The 15,807-nt window shown below is 40.0% G+C and overlaps 1 protein-coding gene across 4 annotated transcripts in view; it reads right to left on the bottom strand.

Annotated features, from left to right (window-relative positions):
- Positions 1 to 15,807, bottom strand: part of lca5 (lebercilin LCA5) — an 86,112-nt gene that overhangs the window by 44,602 nt on the left and 25,703 nt on the right. For all 4 annotated transcript variants that reach the window (XM_080192801.1, XM_080192803.1, XM_080192800.1 and 1 more), the window contains 3 exons: positions 8,617 to 9,146; positions 4,363 to 4,500; positions 2,990 to 3,086 (listed from right to left, as the gene is read on the bottom strand). In XM_080192801.1, coding sequence (XP_080048927.1) covers positions 2,990 to 3,086; positions 4,363 to 4,500; positions 8,617 to 9,146 — 765 coding nt within the window. The remainder of the gene's footprint in view (positions 1 to 2,989; positions 3,087 to 4,362; positions 4,501 to 8,616; positions 9,147 to 15,807) is intronic.

The following is a 15,807-nucleotide window of genomic DNA, read 5'->3' as shown; positions in this document are numbered from 1 at the left end:
GCTTTGAAGTACCACCAACAATCTCAACCCCCAAACCCCTCCTTGTTGGTTGCTGTCTAATCAGCACTGCTGCCACATTTTCCCCTCTCCAATTCACCACGAGCTGCAAATACCTCTCGTAGGTTACTTCTACCCTACTATATAACACACTTGACAGTAATGCCCACTCTGATCCACAACACACCATAACATTTCATGTCCCACTGAACTTTCATAGTAATTATTTATTTTCATACATCATATTGAGGCCATTATGCATTCTATGCATTAGATTTTTGATTTTACAGATAAACAAATGCAAAATATTGAAGTGCTGAAATTCATATGACTTTACCTATCATGTCTGTGCTGACTATTCCACTTTCTAGCTCTTGGTCTGCAGCCTTGTAGATTGCCGCACTTCAAGTGTAATATGGTGGTTAAATCTGGACATAGTAATCTGGTTGTGGCCAAACTAATACTTATTCACCTGTCATGCTAACTTCAGGGATCTAGAAACATGCACTTCAACACCTCCCTGTTTTATTATCCTATCATTTTTTTAATATTCGTTCATGGGTTGTGCGCATTTATTCAGAGCATTTAAGAGTTAACATTGTTGTGGATCTGGAATCACATCTAGGCCAGACCAGATAAGGATGGTAGATTCCCTTTCCTAAAGGACATTAGTGAACCAGATGGGTGCTTGATTATGGTTTCAAGATCATCATTGGAATTTTAATTTCCAATTTTGTACTGAATTCAAATTTCACTACCCACCATGGGGGGGGGGGGGGGATTCAAATGCAGGACCCCACAGCATTATCCTGATCTTTGGATTATTAGTTCAGTGACAATGCCACTACACCAATACCTCCCCTTTATTAGATATTCCTTGCTTTGTTATACTTCTTCCAGTGCAATACCTCTCACTTACCAAATTGAATTCCATTTGCCACTTTTCCACCCACCTGACCAGTCCATTGATATCTCCTTGCAATCTACAACTTTCCTTATCACTGTCAATCATTCGGGCAGTTTTTTTTACAACTTTTGCCACAACGTTCTTAATCATGTCCCCTACATTCAAGTCCAAATCATTGAGATTACCAGAAAAAACAAGGGGCCTTGTGCAGAGTTCTGAAAACAGTTTTCCAGTCATAAAAATACCTGCGACCACTATCCTCTGCTTCCTGCCACGGAGCTGATTTTGATTCCAACTTGCCATTTCCTCTTGGTCCCCATGGACTCTTACCTTTCTGACCAGTTTGCTATGGAAGACCTTATCAAAACAATAGAGCACAAGAAATAGTAGTAGACCACAAGGTCCATCGAGTTAGTTCCACCATTCAACGATGACTGACAAAAATATTCCTTTTTTATTTGCTGCTCATGTCTAAATGAACAAAACAGTGTTAGGATTACTTAAAACTGTATATGAAAGATTATCTTTTAGAAAATGCACACAACGTTCATTGCTGATCTTAGACTTTAATTCCACTTTCCTGCCTGTTCTGCTGACACACCAAAAATCAACCTATCCCAGCCATAAATATTATCAACGATGCAACATCCACAACTCTCTGGGCATAGAGAATTCCAAAGATTCACTGCTCTGAGTGAATCATCTCAGTCTTGAATGATTGAGCATCACCCTGAGATTGTGCCCCTTTGTTTTAGATTCCTCAAACAGTAGAAACAACTTCTCAATATCTATCCTGTCCAACCCTTTCAATATTGTATGTTTCACTGGGATCAGTTCTCATTCTTCTAAACGCTAGAGAAGACAGGCCCAACTTACTGAAGCTCTCATCATTGGATAATCCACTCATCTCAGGGACCAATCTAGTGAACCTTCCAATCCTTCCTCAAATATGGAGACCAAAACTGCACAGTGTGGATTCACCAAACTCCTTTATAATTGTAGCAAAACTTACTTATCCAATCCCCTTGCAATAAAGGTCAACATGCCATATGCTTTGCTAATTTCTTGCTGTAACTGTATGATAAATTTGAATTCCTTGTAAGAGCACGCCCAAGTTCTTCTGAACTCCAAAATTTACAAGTTTCATGCCTTCTGAAACACATTTTGCTTTTCTATTCAAAGTGAATAACCTTACTCTCCCCCACTTTATGATCCATCTCCCATTTAGCTATTTAGTCACTTAACCTATCTTTGATTTGATTTATTATTTGAAAAATATTATTTCTTGCACGCTATACAGACAAAGCATAAAATTCACAGAGATGGAAACGAGAGAGTGCAGAACGTAGTGTTACAGCTATAGCTAGGGTATACAGAAAGATCAGCTTAATGCAAGATAGGTCCATTCAAAAGTCCGAAGGCAGCAAGGAAGAAGCTGTTCTTGAGTCGGCTGTAGTTTCTCCACGGCCTCCTCACAACTAACATTCCCATAAATAGTCTTGCTAAAATTCATGGAGGCGACATCAAACACGTCACCCACGATGATTCTTAATTGTTACCTCCTCAAAAAGTCAAATATATCCTTCCCTGAACAAATCATTGTCGATTGTTCTTAATTAATGTGACCAAAGAAACTTAGCTTTTTAAGTTAGCTTAAAGCAATGGCCTTGGTCAAAGGTCTGCAATCAGGGTCGTTTTTCAGGTTTTTTGTTGACAACTTTTTTTGAAATGTTTATTAAGGTTTTTTTTTGTTTTTAAGATCAGTTTGTTATTGAAGTTAGCCTTTATACAGCAGCATTTAGTCCCAATTCCAATGAATAAAGTTACAAGATAATACACAATAAATCTTTTAAAAAAAGATGCAGTGCTCTGATTTTAAGATTATATAAATATACTAAATTTCTCAAAATGGATGACTGACAAAAATATTCCTTTTTATTTGCTGCCCATGTCCAAATGAACAAAACAGCATTAGGATTACTTAAAACTGTATATGAAAGGTTACCTTTTATATAATGCATACAACTTTCATATTCAATTTAATATCGCCCTCAACAGGAATTTTAGCAACAAGGAAAAAAATACCTTTTTTCTTAGGTATGCTTTCAGTATCTTTCTTTGGTGATGCTTTGAGTATGCGGTTGGCATAAATATTCTTTATATCTAGCTCCTTTTCCTTCCCCTTTGAATAAAAATGAATAAAGTTACATTTTAGAAGAAACAGCCAAACACAAATAACATATACTTTTCGCTAGCCTGACAATTACATTGCTGCAGGCACCTTGACTAAGATCAGCTAATTTAGAACAGTTTGCAATCAAGCCTAGTTTTCTTCGGATGTACAACTAAATTTCACACAGAGCAGTCCGTTTACTAATTGAGCTACTGGAGAGCTTAGCTTTAATATTAAAAGTAAATCGCCTTTAAGTAATTAGATCAGTCCAGGCTACAGTTATCTTTCTATGTGTTAGCTTTTCCATACATTTTCTTCAGCAATCACTTTCTCTCGTCAGAGATGTATGTAATACAATGTTTGAAATGAAGAGTACTAAACACAGTGAAATCAAAAGAGAGCTTTGAGGGAAATAGAAGTTCTCAAAGAAAATCAATACATACTTCATGTCTTATCCATTCCATTAAAACTCATTTAAAATTACTGGGAGTTGTAAGTATCTGGATATATAACTGCCAATGGACTTTTTAAAATGTCCACATTCATCGAGGCAGCACAGTGGCATAGTAGTCAGAACTGCTGCCTCACAGCACCTGGGTTCGATTTGAGCCTTGGGTGACTGTGTGAAGTTTGCACGTTCTCCCTGTGTCTGCATGGGTTTCCTCCAGTTGCTCCCACACTCCGAAGATGTGTGGGTTAGGTTGATTGGTCATGCTAAATTGCCCCTTAATACCAGGGGATTAGCAGGATAAATAGATGGGGTTACAGAGATGGGCCTGGGTGGAATTATTGTCAGTACAGACTCAATGGGTCAAATGGCCTTCTCCTGTACTGTGGAGACTGTATTGTGTTTTCAGCTTTCACCTGGCCTGAGATTACAGTAATGTTACAAAGGCCTACAGTATATCTTGATCAGAAATATTTGCATATAATAATTAAAAGTTCAAATGGCAATTAGCAAAAACAAATTCACTAGAGTGAATGAATTATAATCGCATTTCTTCTCCAAACGCTACTACATTATGAAAATTAATTTGAAGCATGGTTGCCTTTCAGTGCAAAATTTTCATTAGACTAAACTTAATTTGTCTATATATTTTAACAATATATTAAATTTATTCTGATTGGGTAGCTAACAATTTCAGTGAATAAATTAAGGTTTTCCAGCATATTAACTACACACCAATACAACTTTTACTTATTCAAATAATGCCCATTATACATTGTTGCCAACTGGTGAGAAAAGAATTCTTCCATTTAACAAAGCCTTTATAATGCAAAGTACCTTTAGTTTATGATTAAGATGCTGGATTGTCTCCTGGAGATTTTGGATGTTTTCCTGAGCCACCTGCACCTTCTTCCGCTCAGAGGCCACTTGCCTAAGGAAGCTGTTGTTAGTCAACCCCAAGTTTTTCTCCAGCTCCTTAATTTGAGAGATAAATTTAAGAAAATTAACTAGATGTTTCATATTGTCTTCAACTTTACCATGCCCTTCAATATAAATCATTCTTAAACCTGCCTCGTTGCACTCAAGGTACAGGTTTCATTTGGGGCAGAACATAATTCTAATTATTATCAGATGTTCCACAAATTTACCACAGTTGATGCTATGAGCATGCAGAAGTTTGAAGAATTTGTGCTGGGCTTCCAGCTGGGAAGCCCAAGGCCTTCCTGTAATCCATTAGAAAAAGATTTCACCCACAGATTCAGCTGATTGTACAACTATCCGATATTGAAGAAATTGCCTTTGAACAAAGGTCAACTCAGAATTATGAGAGCTCAGGGCTTCTGTTGCTCAGCAGGAAAAATAATTTCCTTTGGGAATCTGGGAAACAGGTCTAATTCCAAGTAAGGAGCAGGAAGAGATTGCTGCTTTATGGACAGAATTTCATCCTCAGGATTTAGTTTACAACTAAATCCTGAGGATGAAATTCTTGCATTTAAGGGATCAGAAGTTTCTATTCTAAATCAGAAAACAATTACTATGTTAGGATTCACAAAAAATAAAAATAACTTAAGTTACATTTGGATAATTTGCTCAGGATCAATATTTATCTAACACCATCCTCCAAACTGAGGATATTGGGGACATTTCCAAGGAGGCAACTGAGGAGATTTTGAACTGAGGATTTTTTTAAAAAATAGTTTAATTTTTGCTGATGAAAATAGGCTGCAACATTTAATTTCCTGCTCAAATTGAACACCACTGGCTACAGCTGTGAACCATAACTTCCCCCATCAGGGTCAGGTCATTGATTGGCCTTACTAATCATCTTGACAACTTGCTGGGAATAAGGACAAATATTTGAAAGAAAGAGAGGGACAGAGTAAACTGAAAGAGAGAGGGGGAGAACAAGAGATGAGAAAGAATGGGGGTGGGGTGAGATAGAGGGGGTTGGGCAGTAACTGCAAGTAGAAGTGCATAGGGGAAGGAAGATGCAGGCGAAGAGAAGGATATGTAGTGGTGTGAGAGAGTCATGGCAGGGGAGAGGGTCAGGAAGCGTAAGTGGAGAGAAAGGAGTTGATAACCTTTTGCCAAAACTGGAACGCCTCAGAGGTTTTAAGTCAAGAATAAAAGAAAGGCCTGCTGGGAAAGAATGCAGGGGCGATTCATGCTTGTGAACTGAATAGAGATGTTCAGCAAAGCAATGATCCAGGTGATGAAAACACATGGATTGCATCACCTGTGCATACAAAGAAAGATACTATGGGATTGTGTATTGTGGGTGGTGCTGGCCAATGTACCATGGATAGATTAATAAAAAAGCCTTGGATTGCTGAAGCTGAACAGAAGAAAATTGGCATTATCCCAGAATTGGCATAAAATGATTCATTGAATATAGTGGCTGGGGTGGCACAGTGTTTACCACTGCTGCCTCACAGATTGGGTACTGTCTATGTGGAGTCTGCACATTCTCACTGTGTCTGTGTGAGTTTCCTCCAGCTGCTCCAATTTCCTCCCACAGTTCAAAAGATGTGCTGGTTAGGTACATTGGCCATGCTAAATTCTCCCTCAGTATACCTGAACAAGCACCGAAGTGTGGCAACTAGAGGACTGTTACAATAATTTCACTCCAGTGTTAATGTAAGCCTGCTCATCATGCAGATAAATAAACTTCAAACTAGGCGGTGAGGACAATCCCTTTTGTCAGCTAAGCCCTGCTGCCTTCCACATGAATATAGGTCTTCCCTTGAATTTGTCCTCTCCCCTGCACCTCTAACTTACTTGCCCCTGCATTTGCCTAAAACGTATTAAATCTGTAATATCTTCCAGACAAAAGGAGATTGATCTGAAATCTTAACTTTGCTTCTCTCTCCACAGATACTGCCTGACTTGTCGGCTATTCCCAGCATTTTCTGTCTCATTTCACAGGAATTACCATCTCATTGCAGGCATTCTTGAATCGCAATCCTGTCAATTTATTCTTTTGCAAACAGTGGTTCTAGTAGACTGGATCACAAGAATACAATGAGTGACATTGCACTAAGCAAATTTGACCAAAATGAATATCATGTAATTTGAATTGAAGTGATACTGGGACATGGATTTTCTGCTCCCATTCGCATTGGGTCGGTTTGATGACAGGAGCAGGAATATCTCAAAGTACACAGTTACCTTTTACGTTGGCATGAAAGATTGCGGCAATTGTTCCCTCCCCATTCAGCGGTGAGCCACATTTCCCACTATTGAACATCTGAAACATCATTTGAATAATATCATTCCCGGATTCTACCTCCACTTCTCCTGCCAGAAAAATCAATCTACTACGACGTGATGTCAGAACGGTACAAAGCACAGCAAGCTTCAAAAGTCATGCACCTGTTGAACAGCTCTCCAATGGGAGCTCAGGGATGAGAAAAGTGCTCCTGGAGAGGGTTACCAGGGTTTGACTCAGGGGACATCATGTTTGACTCTGCGGGTACTTGAATCACACTGGAGAGGAGGCCAAGTGATGACTCCAGCGTGAGCCCCGCATTTAACCCACAGTGCACTGACTTCCATTAGGAAAGGCCTCCTAATCCCTGGCTGTGTGCCGAGGTCCACATTGACATGTGCATCCCCACCCCACAACAGAGCAGCTTGGCTCACCAAAGGCAGGAGCAGAACCATGAAGACATTAGCACTAACCACTGCTGCCACCACTTCCCACGTTGGATTGGTGATCTTGCTGGCAGATTGACAGGTCTTTACCCAGAGCACAGGTATGCCACATTGTGATGGTGCTCCACATCATGTCTAGCAGGCAGCCTACAGCGGTGTGGATGAATTTCACGGCAGTATGTTTCTTCAGCTTTAGTAGCCACAAGTACACTAGCTGTGTGCAGGGACAGTTTTTAAATGTGGCGCCATGATCATTAAGGTGCTGAGGTGAAGGCAAATCAGAAATCGCCCACCAATAATATGATATGGAATTGGTGCATGAAAATTTTTGCCACATTAAGTGCTGCACTATATGGCATAAAAAAGCTGCCATTGCTGTTGATAGGTTAAATGCTGCTTTTCCCGATTTCAAAAAAAAAACCTTGCCCTGGGTTTTTCACCTCATTGCCTAATTAATATTCATTGTCAAATACAGAATAAATGTTTCAGTTCTTAATCAGGATAGGTACTTTTGTTAGTGGTGACTACTGGGATTGACGGAAGGAATGACTCAGCTTTCCTACGAATAATTTGTTCCCACCTTCTCAAGAGCAATAAATGCTGGCCTAGCCAGTAATGTGAAAAAATCAAATAAATTAATACACAAACTGCATCTGGGCTTTTGACAATCTAGGCATAGCTATTGTCTTCATTGAATCAAGCCTTAATTACATCACTAACATAACCACAAGTCCTGTTAGGAGTTTTTAAACATTAGAACCAATAAAAATATTAGGTCAATTTTACTTGTGACTGTTCAAAGCATTGTTCAGATGTGATCCAGAAGATGAGGGAAAAAGTTGCTAAACACTTTGTTATTCTTTTCTCTACATACACAGCATCAATAAATCCCTGTATGACATCAGGCTTTATATACATACAAAGGACAGAGTACAGCACAGGAACAGGCCCTTCAACCCTGTGCCGATACATGCTAAGCATCCAGATTCACCTCCCAACAAATGGAAAAATTCATATTGGCCCACTACCCCAAAATGTGTCAGATGAGGACGTCACGGTAGCACAGTGGTTAGCAGTGCTGCTTCACAGCTCCAGGTTCAATTCCTGGCTTGGGTCACTGTCTGTGTGGAATCTGCACATTCTCCTCATGTCTGCGTGGGTTTCCTCTGGGTACTCTGGTTTCCTCCCACAGTCCAAAGATGTGCGGGTTAGGTTGATTGGCCATGCTAAAAATTGCCCTTAGTGTCCTGAGATGCATTAGTTAGAGGATTAGTGGGTAAATATGTAGGGATATGGGGGTAGGGCCTGGGTGGGATTGTGGTCAGTGCAGACTCAATGGGCTGAATGGCCTCTTTCTGTACACAGAGATTCTAAGTCATTCTAAGTCTAAGATGAGGAGCAGAAAAGACAAACGTAACAGTCTTACAAAAGCATTACCTTCAATTTTCTTTCACTCTCTTCCATTTTGACTTCAGCTTTGGCAAGTTTCTGTGCCAGTTCATCTCGTTCCACCAGATGTTTGTCCTCTGAAAGTTTCTTTAATTTCTGCAGAGAGCTTCTGGTACGATAAAGTTCCTCCTCTGTGTCTTTCAATCGTTTTTCAACTGTTCTTTCTTTCTCCTGTGATTTCCGAAGTCGTTCTCGAAGTACCCTAACCTCATCATTGTGACGGGATATGAGCATCGCGATCTCATTTTCTGTGTCCTCAAACTTATTGAGGGCTCTCTCTTGTCTGTACTGGAGTCGCTTTAGAATTTTATTTTCCTTCTGCAAATCGTCCAGTTTAGCCTGTAATTCAGTAACCTCATTTCGTAGTTCATTAATTTTCAGCAGCCTCGCAGATAACATGCGCTTAGTCACCAAGTCCACCTCTTTGTGAACAGTTTCTTTGTTTAGGCTCTGGGTACGGGATCCCCATCGGCGACCACCACGGTTTGCTGCTTGCCTGGAACTAGATTTCCCGTTAGCTGCAAAGAATAATGAAGGCATGATTAAACTGAAACTTGATCAGATTAAGACAAAGACTTCATTAAAACAGGGACAACAGATCATTCAAATATCCACATTAACACAAACCCAAATTGTTATCCATATAAGTTGAAACACTGTGCAAACTCAAAAATTAAGAGCTAAGCAAAAAACCTGGCATCAACTGAAAAAAATTTACAGTTATAAGTGACAGACAATGCCAGAATTTCTGACATATTCTCAGCTAATTTCCTGTTAAATATGTTAAAGAAAACAATATAATTTGATGTTTAGTCAACATATTTCTGTAAAAAGTGTTCAACTTGTAAAAGTCCAGTGTGAAGTTGCAAACTGGAAAAAATATAGGAAGCAAAAGAGTGAGAATTAATACTTCAGTGTCTGGAAGGGGAAGCTTCAACAATATTTAGCAGCCTCATTCTTAATGCTAAAATGCATCCCAAGCAAAATAAAAATATCGAGCTCCTCATTTTACCAGACACTGTTTTGAGACATCTTACCAGACACTGAAGGTGCTGCAGCACGCTGCTGATGCGATACTTCGACAGTATTCACTGGATGTGCAACGCTATGAGAAAACTTGTAAAATGGCAGAATTTTAATTATTGAAGAACATGGGGTGTGGTAAACCAAGGCTGGATTTCATAAAAAGCAGCAAAAACATAAACTGAGCGTACTTCAGCTCTGGTAAAAACAAATGCACTTACATAAGCAAAATCAAATCTTCGCAAAAAACTGCTTTCATAGTCATGCTGCCTTTTCACTAAAGGGACTCCAACTGTATCTCTATGACAACACTGCTGAGATTCAGCACATCCGACATGACATGCCAACAAGAATACGTCTGGCATCGAATGCAAAATGAATGTGAGGTCCCTAAAATACTCTCCCATCAAACAATGTTGGAGGAGAGTAAAAAAATCTAGCTAAATAAAAATTGGTACTGGCCAGTTAAAAAGCCAATTTAAGATGGGTGGCAATAGTGATGCCAAAATTAATCCCAGCATTACTGGGTTGAAGGAGAGTGATTAAGAAATAGAAAAGAGATACAAGGAAACAAACAAGAGAAATTTCATCTTGTTGCTTTCTAGCGACCCCTACTGATATTCCAAGTACATCAGCACTGTTTACAGTCAGAAAATATTAGTGCACAGTATATTTCTGCATTGATTAAAAAGGGCCACTCAGATCAGCTGGCTTTGGCTACCTCATACCATGGAGCTCTGTTACGGCCCCCAGTGGAAAGTGAAAGAGATGGCAAGAAGAAGAAGAATCAAAGTTTATCATTAAAGCTGATGTACAGACAGCCCTCGGACTAAGGACAAAATTGGTTCCTAAAAACCAAGTCTTAAGTCGAGACGTTTATACGTCGGAGACAACTTTCCAATAAGAACAATGTTACAGTGGGGAATTGGTTCCTAAACTGAGGTCCCATACCCCATTTTCACCAAAATAACTCAGATTTTTATACTTTAATTAATTATAAAAAATATTATAAAACATATATTTTTAGAAAAAGTTTGGAAATAAAAAGATTCAGCAGGTAAAAACTGCAAAAAATGTCTTGAGTCAGGGAATCGGCTGGGCAGCACAGAATGTCAATGCACATGTACAAGTACTTGAACTTGTTCACTGTCGCGCGTCATAAAGTTAAACCCGGTGTTGTAAATTTGAAACAGGGTACAAATTTATAAATGCTGTGTCATTCATCGTTAACGCAAATGTCATAAACAAAGAACAAAGAGAACAAAGAACAGTATAGCATAGGAACAGGCCCTTTGGCCCACCAAGCCTCTGTCGACACATGACGCCTTTCTAAATTAAAGGCCTTTTGTCTCTACACAGGGTTCGTATCACTATTTTCCCTGCCTATTCATGTTGCTGTCAAGACGCCTCCGAAACATTGCTATTGTATCTGCTTTTACCACCTCCTCTGGAATCAAGTTCCAGGCTCTTGCCACCCTGAGTGTAAAAAAAACCTCTCATATCTCCTTTAAAAATTACTTATCCCCTTTTACCTTAAGCTTATGTAGAAATGGTCAAAAACGTCAGGTTTTTAGCTATACAGATCACCAACAACCTGTCCTGGTCCACCCCACGCCAACACTATAGTTAACAAAGCCTACCAATGCCTCTACTTTCTCAAAAGACTAAGGAAATTTGGCAGGTCAGCTATGACTCTCACCAACTTTTACAGACACACCATAAAAAGCATTCTTTTTGGCTGTATCACAGCTTGGTATGGCTCCTGTTCTGCCCAAGACTGCAAGAAACTACAAAAGGTCATGAACGTAACCCAATCCATCACACAAACCAGCCTTCCATCTATTTACTCTGTCTACACTTCCCGTCGCCTCGGCAAAAGAGTTATTGCAGACCCCACGAACCCTGGACATACTCTCCTTCCACCTTCTTCCACTGGGGGGAAAGGTAGAAAAGTCTGAGGTCATGCACCAGCTGACTCAAGAACAGCTTCTTCCCTGCTGCCATCAGACTTTTAAATGGGCCTACCTCTCGTTAAGTTGATCTTTCTCTACAATTTAGCTGTGACTAACACTACATTCTGCACTTTCTCATTTCCTCTATGAATGGTATGCTTTGTCTGTATAGCAGCAAGAAACAATACTTTTCACTGTATACTAATACATGCAGCAATATTAAATCAAATCTATGTCCCCTAGTAATTAATACTTCTACCCTAGGAAAAAGATTTGACTATCCAAGCCTGTCATAATTTTGTAATTTCTATCAGGATGCCCCTCAGCCTCCAACGTTCAAGTGAAAACAAACCAAGTTTGTCCAATCTCTCCTTATAGCTAATATCCTCCAAACCAGGCAACATCCTGGTAAACCTTTTCTGTACCCTCTTTAAAGTCTCCACAAACTTCTGGTAGTGCGGTGACCAGAACCGTACACAACGTCCCAAATGTGGCCTAACTAAAGTTCTATTCAGCTGCAACAGGGCTTGCCAATTTTTATTCTCTATGCCCCCACTGATGAAGGCAAGCAGCCTTCTTGGCCACCTTATCCACTTGTGTTGCCATTTTCAGGGCACTGTGGACCTGCACACCTAGGTCCCTCTGTATGTTAAGCTTCTAAGGGTTCTGCCATCTACTGTATACTTCCTTCTTGCTTTAGGCCTTCCAAAATGCATCACCTCGCATTTGTCTGGATTAGATTCCATTTGCCATTTCTCCGCTCAAGTCTCCAGCCTACATCCTCTGGCAATCCTCTTCAGGTCTGCAGCTCTCCCAATCTTTGTGTTGTCCACAAGCTTACTAATCTGACCACCTACATTTCATAAAAACACCGTTCCATTTAGTCCTAATGGAATGGAAGCTGGGATTTTTGTTTAGGTGCACAGGGTCACGTGATTCTGTGGATAATGGGAGGAGCTAGGTATGTAGCTGTTTTTCTCTGTTTGCTATTGGTTCAGATCCTGGCTGGGGTTGTTTCAAGTCAGACGTCTGCACTGAAAACCAAAACCTCTCCGAAAGCTTCAAGGCTGTTGACGCAAGTTATAGCAAGTATGCTTACTTTGCTAAATGTATTTAAAGTGGCATTTACATTGAAGAGGAAACGTTGCTTATTTGGAACTGAAATGAGAAGTGAGAAATTAGAGTTGTTTCCTTTTATTTTTCAACTATCCTTTAACTGGTAAAAGTTAAAGCTGCTTGACTTTGTTAAGAGTTATATTTAAACTGTGTTGCGAACAAAGCTTATTTTGATAAAAGATCCCTAATTTTGTCAGAAGAATTATTGCTGGAGCAAAGCATCCTATCCTCACATTTGTGCCAAAATAGAAAAATTGTTGGGGGTCTGGCTTCATAATATACCTAACAATATAGTTTCTGGTCAATGGTAACCCCCAGGACTTTGACAGTGGGGAATTCAGTGACGGTAATGCCATTGAATGTCATCAGAGAATTGTTATGGCGTAAGAAGTTACCATTTGGTCCATTTTGCCTGCACCAGCTTTCCAAACGAGCATCATGACTTGATCACGACCATTCTCTTTCTTTGCCCCGTACCATCTAATGCCAGTCATTGAATGTCTCGATTGAATTTGCTCTATCATACTTCTAGGCAACATAGTCCAGACCTAAACCAGTGTGTGAGAAAAGTTTTTTCTCACATCACATTTGCCTCTTTTACAAATCATTTTAAATCTGTGCCTCTCATTCTTGATTCTTTTATGAGGGGGAACAGTTTCTCCCAATCTCCTCTGTCCAGCCTCTTCTTAATTTTGAATGTCTCCATCAAATCTGCTTAGCCTTCTCCTCTCCAAGGAGAGCAGTCCGAAGCTCTCCAATCTATGCTCGTAACTGAAGTATCTCATCACTGGAACCATCCTGTAAATCTCTTCTGCGCTCTCTTCAATGAGTTCACATCCTTCCCATTGTATGGTTTCAGAACTGTACATAATATTCTAGCTAAGGTGTTCCTACTGTCTTGTATAAGTTCCGTGTTGTTGTATTTTATGCCCCTATGAACAAAGCCCAGAAGACTTTATTAACTGCTCTCTCCACCTTTCCTGCCGCCTTCAATGCACATATACCCTAAGTCCCTCTGTTCCTGCATTCTATTGAGAATTTTACCCCTTATTTTGTATTACCCTTTCATGTTCTTCCTATTAAAATGCAGCACCTCACACACCTTGTTTTTGGTAATACCTGCCTCCTTGATGATAGATACATAATATTCATTTAATATCTCAGCCATGCTCCAGCCTTCACAATGAACTTCACCTGCCAGCAATCTGACTAATCCACCAACTTGGTTATCACATTTTGAGGTTCTACACTCTTCTTCATAGTTTACAATATTTCCAAGTTTTGCGTCATCCAAAAACTTTGAAATTATCCCCTGCACGTCAAGATCTGGTTTATAACATACATCAGAAAAAGCAAGGATTCCCAATCTCAAAACCAGCGAAACACCACTACAAACCTCCCTCCAGCTGAAAAATATCCAATGACCATTTCTCCCTGCTTCCTATTATTCAAACAGTTTGGTATCCATTTTGTTACTGTGCCTTTTACTCCATGAGCTACAATCTTTCTCAAATCTGTTGCACAGCACTCTATCAAAGATCTTCTGAAAGTCCATGTATATACATCAGCAGTATTGCTCTCATCAACCCCGTTACCGCCTCAAAAAGCTGCAGCAAGTTAGACACGATTCCTATCAACCCACGTTTGCCCATATGACTACTAATTCTGTCTAGAATTTGCCCACTACTGACGTTGAACTGAGTGGCTCATAATTGCTGAGAATATCGTGGCAACCTGTTTTGAACAAAGGAGTAACATTTTCAATTTGCTAATCCTTTGGCACCTTCCCCAAGTCTAAGAATATCATGGCCTGCAATTTCTATCTTTAATCTCTTCAATATCCTTAGATGCATCTCATCCAGTCTCGACTTGCAGTACTAGCAGTCTATTTATTCAACACTTCCTCCTTATCAATTCTGAACTCTTCCAGGGACAGAGTGTTCACATCTGTTACCTTGTTTTTGGTAATACCTGCCTCCTTGATAAGATAGATACATAATATTCATTTAATACCTCAGCCATGCTCCAGCCTTCATGTATAAATTCTTTTGGGTCCTTAATAGGCCCTACACCTCCTTTAATCACCCTTTTACTATTTATAAGCCTATGGAAGACTTTAGGGCAATGGCAAGACTCTTTGTTTGAGATGGTCATTACCTGATACTTAAGTGACAATATTCATGCCACATATCAACCTAAGCCTAAATGTTGTCCAGGTCTTGCTGCTTTTGGACATGAATTGCTTCAGTATATCAGGAGTCACAACGGATAGTAAATACTATGTATTCATTAGCAAACATCTGCACTTCTGAACTTAAACGACAGAAGATCATTGATGAAGCAGCACTGATGGTTCAGAAGACTACACTGAGAAACTTCAGCAGTCATGTCCTGGAACTGAGCTGATAGACCTTCAACTACAACATCCTCCTTTATGCTCTGCATGACTCCAACCATTGGAGAACTTTCACCAATTCCCACTGCCTTTGTTAAGGCTCCTCAAAGCTATGTGTGGCCTTGATGTCAAAAGCATCCACGCCACCTCACCTCTGGAGCTCAGCTCTTTTGTCCATGCTCGAATCAAGGCTGTAATAAGGTCAGAAGCTGAGTGACCATGGTGGAACCCAAAATGAGTGTCAGTAAGCAGGTTATTGCTAAGCAAGTGCCACCTGAAAGCACTGTTGATGACCCCTTTCTATTGCTTTAATAATGATTGAGAGCAAACTGATGGGGCAGTATTGGCTGGGTTGAATTTGTACTGCTTTTTGTGGACAGACTGATTTTGTAGATTGGACATACATGGGTAATTTTCCACATTGCTGGGTAGATGCCCGTGTTGTGGCTGTACAGGAAGAGTTTGGGTACAGGTTCTACAAGTACTGGAGCACGTCTTCGGTACCATTGCCGGAAGATTGTCAGAGCCCATATACTTTGTTGTATCCAGTATATTCTGCCATTTCCTGATAACACATGGGGTGAATCAAATTAGCTGAAGACTGCCATTTCTGATGGTGGGGACCTCTGGAAGAGGCAGAGATGGATCATCCACATAGCACTTCTGGCTGAAGATTGTTGAAAATGTTATCTT

Source organism: Carcharhinus amblyrhynchos, chromosome 7 (genome assembly GCF_965287045.1).
Source record: "Carcharhinus amblyrhynchos chromosome 7, sCarAmb.v2.hapA, whole genome shotgun sequence".
Lineage (NCBI taxonomy): Eukaryota > Metazoa > Chordata > Chondrichthyes > Carcharhiniformes > Carcharhinidae > Carcharhinus > Carcharhinus amblyrhynchos.
The sequence above is the reverse complement of the archived record's forward strand: the minus strand, read 5'-3'. Positions and strand labels throughout refer to the sequence as shown.